The sequence below is a fragment of the Danio rerio genome, chromosome 4 (assembly GCF_052040795.2).
Source record: "Danio rerio strain M-AB ecotype USA chromosome 4, GRCz13ab, whole genome shotgun sequence".
NCBI lineage: Eukaryota > Metazoa > Chordata > Actinopteri > Cypriniformes > Danionidae > Danio > Danio rerio.
Window position 1 is genome coordinate 4697198 of NC_141024.2, and position 10303 is coordinate 4707500.

At 34.4% G+C, this 10303-nt stretch overlaps 2 protein-coding genes across 21 annotated transcripts in view; one reads left to right on the forward strand and one right to left on the reverse strand.

Annotated features, from left to right (window-relative positions):
- Nucleotides 1–10303, reverse strand: part of cd9b (CD9 molecule b) — a 142369-nt gene that overhangs the window by 104388 nt on the left and 27678 nt on the right. The window lies entirely within an intron of this gene.
- ano2b (anoctamin 2b) overlaps nt 1–10303 on the forward strand; it is a 94563-nt gene that overhangs the window by 71405 nt on the left and 12855 nt on the right. For all 4 annotated transcript variants that reach the window (XR_015942096.1, XR_015942097.1, XM_087247243.2 and 1 more), the window contains 3 exon segments: nt 2661–2806; nt 8636–8788; nt 8876–8928. Coding sequence is in view for 2 of the 4 variants with exons in the window: in XM_087247243.2 (XP_087103369.1) it covers nt 2661–2806; nt 8636–8788; nt 8876–8928 (352 nt within the window). In the remaining 2 variants the exon portion in view is untranslated.

The following is a 10303-nucleotide window of genomic DNA, read 5'->3' on the forward strand; positions in this document are numbered from 1 at the left end:
TGTTTTCAAGAGTTCACACTTAGCCGATGATTGATTGTAAAGTGTGTTTGGCATGCTGTTCCAGGAGAGAGCCCTGAGTTCGGGGCTCCCCCCCCCCTTCCCCATTAGCAGGGCGAGAGAGGGGAGTTAGAGCTCAGGTAGATCGAGAACTCCCCTACTCATTTATGGCTATTGACCAATTAGGGATTGCTATGGAGAGATATACTGCTGACTTAGAGCTCATCTAGGGTGACAATTTGGTTAATTCACTTATCTCACATGTCTTTGGACGGTGGGAGGAGACCGGGGAACCTGGGGAGAACATGCAAGACAAAGAAAACTGAAGTAAGAAACTCTGGTTATTTATGGTGACTTAAGAATCATCTGATTGGTTAATGATGTGTTAGCTAATGCAGGACCGGCTGTGGTCAATCATAAGCGTGTGATCCTCTCGAAATTACTTTATAAATAAACTTCACTTAAAAAAGACATACCTAGAAAGAATTAGAAAGACCTAGGTTAATAAGAAATTCATTATTTTGACTAGTTGATCCACTTCACGTTTTTCACCATGAAGAATAGACGACAAAAATATGACTAATTAAAAATGGTTTTGTGAAAACAATAATAGATTTTCCATGCAGTTTCCATGTTTTCTGCAGTTATGATTTTAAAAATGAAACAAAATCAGTTCTTTATGGGTTTTTACAGCCATATTTAGGTTATCAACTTCCAATATTGGTATATCGGAATCAGCCAAATTTCCCATATTGGTGCAGCCATGATTGTCCTGTAACTGTATTCATTACCGTAATAGACTGCAATTTTCATTGCAATTGAGGATTCCATGAAGTAGTTTGAAATAATATAATGTATAAGAAATAATATATATATTGAAATAGGTCTAAAAATAATAGAAAATGCATTGTCAGTTTATTACAAGGTTTTGTATTTGTATTATACAACACAAAGCCAGACAATATATCACTTTAAACCTTTTAAAATGTCAACAAAAGTCACTTTTTTTACTTTTTAAGGTTAAAAGGCATTGCAAGAAAGATCAAGGTCACTTAATGCAATTCAAAAGCATAAATAAATGGGGAGAAATAAAACAAATGAATCACAAAATACAAAAACCTGCTAATTTACTGTATATATATATATATATATATATATATATATATATATATATATATATATATATATATATATATATATATATATATATATTTTACAGTGTGTGGAAAAATCCCTTTTAAAACACTTTTATTTTTAACAGTGTGGATGAAAAATGATCTGTACAGCTTGAATCTTTGAATTCCTTAGTTTGTCTCTATTTCGTGGAATCAGGCTGGAGCAGACAGGCTTATATCAGTGTGGTTTGAAAGAAAATATGAAACAAGGGAGCATTTCTGTATAATAATTATGTTTCCAGAGAGTTCCTCTGTGTATCAAAAGTACCAATCTGCCTCTGTACTGCTATATAGTCTTGCGTGTGTTTTTAACCAGTAAATCTTCGAGACGTCTGGCCAAGATTCATGCCATTTCAAGTTCATTCTCATGCCAGATCACTGAACTGAATCACACACTGAGGAATTTAAATTAAGTTAAAGCTCAGATGCCACAAGCAATTTTAATATTAGAAAAATGAGTGATGTTTTCCTGGCAATATTCGATATCGTGATGTTAAAGCAGGGGGGTTTCAGCCTTATAGATACCACAGATTCACAAATATGATCATCTTCATGTAAAGAACTCTCATAATAAAAAGTAAAACGCATCTAATATTGATTTCTTATTCAAAAATCCAAATTATACACTAAAGTGTTTTTTAAATAATAGTATTAGTTTTTAATTAGTTTTATAAATTTTAATATCAAGATACACAGCAATGGAAATAAATAAGAGCCTAACTCAAACTTATTATCATTCATCTGGATTGGCAATTAATGTGTGTGTGTCTTGGCTCAAGTAAAAATGTTCATTTTGTGTTTTATTTAATAAAATATTAATGTAAAATGTAAATAAATAAATTAAAAGAAATTAAAAGTATATATATATATATATATATATATATATATATATATATATATATATATATATATATATATATATATATATATATATATAACTTCTAATTTACACTATATATTGATTTATTTTAATTAATAATATTTATTTATATGCATTTATTTATTTATTTATTTATTTATTTATTTATTTATTTCCCCCAATATTAAAGGTATGAAGCATTACATATTTTAAACAGATCTATGGTCGTCTTTCAAAAAAAAATTAACTAAAATGTAAACAATAATCATATTTAAACGTTTAAAGAGACTTTGTTAGTAGTTTATCAAAATAAACACGAATGATTACATTTTATCATATTTTATATTACATTTTATTAAATAAAATGGTCTCAGTTTGCTCAAGTGTGGTATCAATTTGCATTCTGACAAACATCCAGCCTCGTATTTTGCAATAGTAATAATTATAAACGACCTTTACATAAACAAATCACATACATCTTATCAAAAAATCATGTGTTTGCTAAAAATCCATATGCCTTTCTTTAGAAGTCAAACCGACACCTGCTATCAAATGTAGGTCAATTTGGCTGTAAGGTCGAGTTTATAGCAACGGTTTGTGTGTTTACATTCTGCCTCTCTCTCATTTAGAAAGCTGAAGAAGTTGTGCCGCACGCTAAAAGACAAAGATCGGGAGCCCAAGGAGATTGTGGAGCAGCCGGGCCGCCGCCAACAGTGGCACATGGACTACGACCTGGAGCCGTTTGACGGACTCACACCTGAATACATGGAGATGAGTAAGAAAACAGCAAACGTGTCTTTAAGGTCAAACGATTAGAGAAAACCTGTGGTTAAAGCAAGCTCATCCCCTCCGGCAGGATTTATTGTTGGAGGAATGCTTCGGATTTCACAAAATATCACAAACATTTAGGTAGAAATAATGAATGAGCTTGAGAATTAGGCCAGCGGCTTGTGCATTTGTTTTACAGCTGTGTTTACAGTCAGGAAAAAGCAGCTCTATTTTTTTCGCTAGCAGGGATACACGGGATGTGGCGTGCAGGGATACACAAGTGACTGAGTGTTTATGTAAGTTGACATGAAGGCGTCGTACAAAAGATCTGAAAGCCGAGGCAAATAGCAAAAAGCTAAACACCAATGCAAACTTCAATTACTATTATTCATCCTGCATTTACACAAGCCTGTCTCCAAGCAGTCAATATTTTAGCTTTGTCCATTAGAGGTGTATACTCGTTCCACAATATGATGCAGTACACAAATGCTATAATATTTATTATGGACTATGCCAAAATATATGGTGAATTGTTCAGCAGAAGTGAAGGATTTTTGGGAATTGGGTATGAATAATTGATTATAGCTACGTTTGTATTTGGTCATTCATTTTCTTGTCGGCTTAGTCCCTTTATTAATCTGGGGTCGCCACAGCGGAATGAACCGCCAATTTATCCAGCACGTTTTTTACGCAGCGGATGCCCTTCCAGCCGCAACCCATCTCTGGGAAACATCCACACACACACTCATACACTACGGACAATTTAGCCTACCCAATTCACCTGTACCGCATGTCTTTGGACTGTAGGGGAAACCGGAGTACCCGGAGGAAACCCATGCGAACGCACGGAGAACATGCAAACTCCACACAGAAACGCCAACTGAGCCGAGGATCGAACCAGCGACCTTCTTGCTGTGAGGCAAACGTGCTACCCACTGCGCCGCCGTTTATATTTGTTATTATTAATAAATAATATATCTAGTTATAGATATGTGAGTGTAGCGTGGGGGGTGGTGGGGGTGGGTGGGCGTAGAGAGCCTTGAAGGCATGTGACGCCCAATTCACATAGGGCTTCAGCGTCAACGCTTGACTGAAGGCGTGTCTGAAGTTGGGGCTAACGCGATTGTCATAGCAGCATCAGCCAATGAAGCTGACGCTTCCGTCGGCTCTTGAAAAGCTGAGCTAGTCCCTACTTCTGCAGCGAGCAACGCCTCTGAAGTGAAGCCGACGGATCCATAATGCAGTTCGGCAACGCCTGACGTTACCCATTCAAAGTGAATGGGAAGCGTTGACGCTGACGCCCCAAGAAAATGGGGCGTGAGGCTAATAACATGAGTGCTAACGACCGTCACCTGTGTGCTTCACCTGTCTCTTCTCTCGAGTCTCATGGAGGAGCTTTGAATGATCTTAAAAGGAGGAGAAACAGCAGTGGAAGATGAGAGAGCCAGGCCTGGACACTAGTGTTTTGATTTGCTTTGCTTTTAGTTTGGTGGTAGTCTCCGTGACTGTTATTCCATAATATTACGTCACGTGGACTTTGTGCTACGCTCTGCTTTTTAAAACCCATTCCTGAGCACCACATCTCGCGTTTCAAGAGTTCACACTTAGATACTGTTTGACAACTTGTTAGCAGGTTTGGCATGCTGTCCCGGGAGAGAACCCTGAGCTCGGAGATAGTGGAGCCCAGGGTTCCCGCCAGGTCCATAGAGCATGTAAGGGGAGTATGAGATCAAGTGTTCTCGAGAGCTCCCCTCGGCAAAAGAGGAAAGGAGGAGAAGGGGTGGATGGGGGGTTTCTTCAGGTAAACGAAGATAAGGGAGTAGTTCTTAGCTAGGTTACTTATAGAGGGTTTGGATCGATCTGATTGGCTAGCTAATGAGTGTAGATGAGTGGCCAGCTGCAGTCAATCATATCACGTGCTGCTCTCGAAATTAGTTCGTGAAACTTCATTTATAGAAACAAAGACGTGTTCTGTGTGAATGAGTTCTAAGAGTATCATTGTGACGTGAGAATTGTGTATAGAATCCTGTCCCGAATCCTGACATGAGTCTATCGTTACATCACTGTTGTTTGTTTTAGTAGAATCTAATTCAGCTCCAAAATCGTCTGTGATCCATCAAGTTTATTGCGGTTGTCTGTCATGATTGTTGCTTGGAGTAACATGATGTGAGACGGTTTAGTCCCTGGAGTGTCAACCAGTTGCACAACATCTTGTGCGTGAGAAAACCTGCTTCTCGGAATCTCAAAAAAAAAATGTATGGATGCTTTAATCTAGTGCCAAGTAAAACAGAGTGTCTATTTTTTTCCCCAAGAGTCATACAAGGAAGTGCTTAAGACACTTTATGAATCAAAGAAACAACCGGGGAGAAAGCATAGATGATCTTCAGACCCTGGTGGGAGATCAACACCTACATACTGTGAAAACAACTCTGACGGAGAAAGAGATCCGTCCTGTGTGGATGTTTATGTAGGATCGCCTGCAGCCTGATCGCTCTCCAAGCCATTGTTTGCTGGTTGGACACAAAAAAAACCCTAAAAAAGTCATGTGTCAATCAAGGAAATGCTGTTTCCCACAAGGCTGTTGTTTCATGTGCTGTTGTTGATTGACAAATTATAAAGCTTTGTGTCAAATCAGAAAGAGAGAGTCGCCAAATTAGCGGCGGTTTTTCAATTGTCGTGATGATTGGTGTAGCTTTCTTGGGATGGTATTTGATCTATGGTAGATAACTTTTTTTTGTAAATGCATTTTGATTATTCTTTCAGCCTTTTAAAGCACTGAACAGCATCATTTTTGTCTCTATGCAAACTACAAAATGTGATTTTATGAAAAAAGTGATGTCGTGCACATGATTATTATTTACTATATACAGTTGAAGTCAGAATTATTAGCCCCCTTTGAATTTTTTTTTTCTTTTTTAAATATTTCCCGAATGATGTTTAACGGAGCAAGGAAGTTTCACAGTATGTCTCATGATATTTTTTCTTCTGGAGAAAGTTTTTTTTGTTGTTGTTTTATTTTGGCTAGAATAATACCGTAAACCAAACAGTTAAAGGAATAGCTTGCCTCAAAACTAAATGTTGTTTACCCTCGGTGGCGTTCCAGACTCAAAAAGTGACATTTCACAGTGATCACAGCTACCTAAAATGTAAACAAATTATTATTTTTTAAAATAAATTAATAGTTTTTTTCGGGCAGGAAGCTTTAAATTGAGTAAAATAAAATCTTAACATTTATTTTAGTTTTTTAAGATTTATAGTTTAAGATAAGTTCAGTCAATGGCATTTTTAGAAACAATTGAGGTGTTTGATCCAATGAATGCATATATATATATATATTAGATTTTTTTTCTTTTTTAAATATTTCCCAAATAATGTTTAACAGAGTAAGTAAATTTTCACAGTATGTCTGATAATATTTTTTCTTCTGGAGAAAGTCTTATTTGTTTTATTTTGGCTTGAATAAAAGCAGTTTTTAATTTTTTAAACACTATTTTAAGGACAATATTATTAGCCCCTTTAAGATATTTTTTTCAATAGTCTACAGAACAAACCATTGTTATACAATAACTTGCCTAAAGACCCTAACCTGCCTAGGTAACCTAATTAACTTAGTTAAGCCTTTAAATGTCACTTTAAGCTGTGTAGAAGTGTCTTAAAATATATCTAGTAAAATATTATGTACTGTCATCATGGCAAAGATAAAATAAATTAGTTATTAGAAATGAGTTATTAAAACTATTATGTTTAGAAGTGTGTTGAAAAAATATTCTCTGTCTTAAACAGAAATTGTGAAAAAAATAAATAAACAGGGGGGCTAATAAATCTGACTTCAACTGTAAGTTTATAGTGATGAGCTAGTACTCGGCTTCTTGGAGACACTGGATCAAATTAGCAGTGATTTTTCTATTGTCATGATGATTTGTGTAGCTTTCTTGGGACATTATTTGATGCATGTGATTGTGATTATTATGTTACATAAGTCTATAATGATGAGCTAGTACTGGCCATTTAAAATAATAATGATGAACTACCAGAACATTTGTGTGCCAACAACATTGGCTTTCTTTATAAAGTTGGATTGGCAGCTGCTGGCATGGCAGGAATAATATTTTTCAGGTCAGATAAACCAACTGCACCAATCCAAGCTCTTATTTGGTGATACAGAAAATTGTTGTTGGGACAGTGAAATATTAGTAATGAAAGGTTAGCAAAAGTTAGAAATATTAGCAAAAAAAAAAAAAGCATCTCTAGTCTGCAAGGTAAGCTTTCTCTCACAGTCTCCTCTTCAGACTAAGAACAAAGACTTAATATTATTTAGTATAGACTTTGACTGTTAGGTGCATATTTGACCTTCCCTGAATTGAGTAAATTTTGTTATTAGTATTGTTTAAATTGTTATTTTATTGTTATTATTTACATTGTTTATTAAATTTTTTTACATGGTGTTTTCTTGTTTTTGTGTAATAATTGGCAGTAAAAAATGTATCACCTTTTAAGCTGAAATATTGTGCTGATTACGCTGTTACACTAAATAAATAAAAAAAATGCTAAATGCAAATATTTTTAAATATGCAATATGACTTACTGAGGTTTGTGGGAGTCAGTTTACTTGTATTTGATTCATTATTTAATGTAACAAGTATGCATTAAAATGATCATCAGAGACATTGAAGAATGTGATCTGCACAAAATTTTTAAACAAAACATGTTGGCAACTGTTTTAATGCCATAATAATTGGGATAGTAATAAGGAGAATAAAAAAATAAAGGGATATTTTTAAAAGATCACGCTGATGCTGACACTAAAGAATGCAGTATGGATTCATTAAATTCAGCTTAACATATCGAGAAAAACGCCATTTTAGAACAAATTAAACAAAAAAAAAAAAACACAGTTATTTTAAATTACAATAATATTAATTTTTTTTCTGTATTTTAACTCAAATAAATGCACCCTTAATGTGTAACCTCAAGCTTTTGAATGATCATAAAAAATATTTAATCCTAATAAAAGACATCCATTATGATTATATATATTTTGATTATATGAAAATGTCAAGCTTTGATTAAAAAAATATTTTTTTAACACCATAACATTGAAGATAATAATGAGAACAGACATGACATGCAAATGACATTGGTTTAAATCACAGAGAATTTTTTTTATGTGTTAAAAAACAACTAATTTAAATAGCAATATTTCACAATTCGTCAGTTTTTCTGTATTTTAGCTTAAATAAATGCAAAAACAGTTTCAACCTCAAGCTTTTGGATGACCATATTAAAATCAATATTTAATCCTTATTGTCTGATAATAACAAACATCAGTCATGATTATATATCACTCATGCATGATCAAAAAAATTATTTACAAATGTGATTTTGTCAAACATGTTACCTTTTGAACAAAAAAACCCACCATAACGATAGTAATAATCAGCAAATTAAGCAAATAGAAAAGAAAGTTATGGATATATGTGAAAGCTCATGTGACACTAAAGACTGCAGTAATGATCCTATAAATTCAGCTTCACAAAAAAAATATTACATTTGCAAAATAAAAAAAAATAAAAAAACAGATTTTAGTTGCAATTAAATTTACAGTTTGCCTGCTTTTTTTCTGTATTTTACAGTTGCTTAAAGAAATGCACCCTTACTGTGCATAACAGTTTTCCCCAAAATTACACCAACCTTGAGCTTTTAGACTATCATTAAAAAAAAATCAATATGTGATTCTTAATGCCTGATAGCAAACATCAGTCTTGATTACATTTCTCTCTAATTTGTAATCTAAAAGTCTCAGCATGTAATCCCCATGTTTGTTGTCTTTCTGCAGTCATACAGTTTGGTTTCGTGTCACTCTTTGTGGCCTCATTCCCGCTGGCTCCGCTATTCGCACTCCTAAACAATGTCATCGAGATTCGCCTCGACGCCAAGAAGTTTGTCACGGAGCTCCGCCGGCCAGACGCCGTGAGGACCAAAGACATTGGTAAAAAAAATATTAACATTTACACCACACTTCTCTTGCACCTTCAAGCCTGAATCTAAGAATCCAACCTCTGCTTTTCTCAAACAGGCATCTGGTATAACATCTTGAGCGGTTTGGGAAAGTTTTCAGTCATCATCAATGTGAGTTTAAAACTGTTATGTTTAGAAATGTGTTGCCGTCGTTGTTGCTTATTTATTAGGTTACGCATTAAAGGTATTTTATTAGCTAGATGGGATACAGCTGACGATACTCACATCAATCTAATAAAATTGTATTTGATTGGATTATGCTATATTGACATGAGTATCCTCAGCTGTATCCCATCTAGACTACTCCCTCTCCTGCAGCACTGTGAAGTCTGGATGGGATACAGCTGAGGATACTCACGTCAATATACCATCATTTTTGTGACACTGTACAACAACGAATATTTTTAAACTACCGTGAGGGTTGGCTTTATGTTTAATGTAGGGATATATGCTAATAAAATACAATTAATGCTAAATTTAATAAATAATATAAATACTTCTGGTTAACTTCCGATCACAGCTGTATCCCTTCTAGGTACAATCTCAGGAGAGATCCTAGCTGCTGGATTTAAGTCATGTTTATTCATAGTTTTCTGCTGAAATACATGAAGGTAAGCAACTGCTTATCTGGGGAAGGAGTAAAGAAAATATACTAGCATCATAAGCAGTGTGTGTTACATAAACAAAGCTCATCAGCCAGTTATATTGAAAAATATTTATTATTATTTTTTTTTTCATAGACATCAAAGGTATGTTTTGCTTGTAGTTATGCAAATTTAATTGCCTGAAGCCTAAAATAAATGTTATTTGTTTGAAAGCACAGATATATGTTGAAATTGTGAGCAGTTGATGAAGGGCGCTTTGAATGTACTAATCACACCAGTGTGATCGTAAGCTTCAGGGACCAGCTAAGGCTTATCACACAGGTGTGATCGTACGCCTGAAAGGGTTAAACAGAAATTGGGGGAAAGAATATACATGATAATTCTGACATCAACTGTATGTACACTATAGAAGAGTAACTATAAACAAATTTTACAGATGAATATGATATTAATTCTACGTTCAGCAAGCACACTATAGTATTTACTATTTCATTTTGCAACATATTTAACATATTTATTTTGATAAAACTGTGCTGTGTTTGCAATTGTTTATTCTCAATGCGAGCAGTTTTTTTTTGTCAGTATTTTGAGTTATTTTTCACATTCTCATGTTTACCAAGGGTGCCAATATTATTGGAGGACACCGTAAGCCCTTCATATGGAAAGTTTATCATACACAGGAATTCATAATTCTTTAAAGTTATGATAAACCTCTAGGTCTGGGTTCACATTATTCATGGAAGAAATCAATTTGCGTCATAATTTCGCGTTCTTTCACCCTAATGCTTTACCTCATGCAAGTTTCCCCTGCTGGAAATTGAACGATAAACCCAGAGCAGATTTGTTTTAATAGATAAATAATAGGGAGATGCTCCCAATAT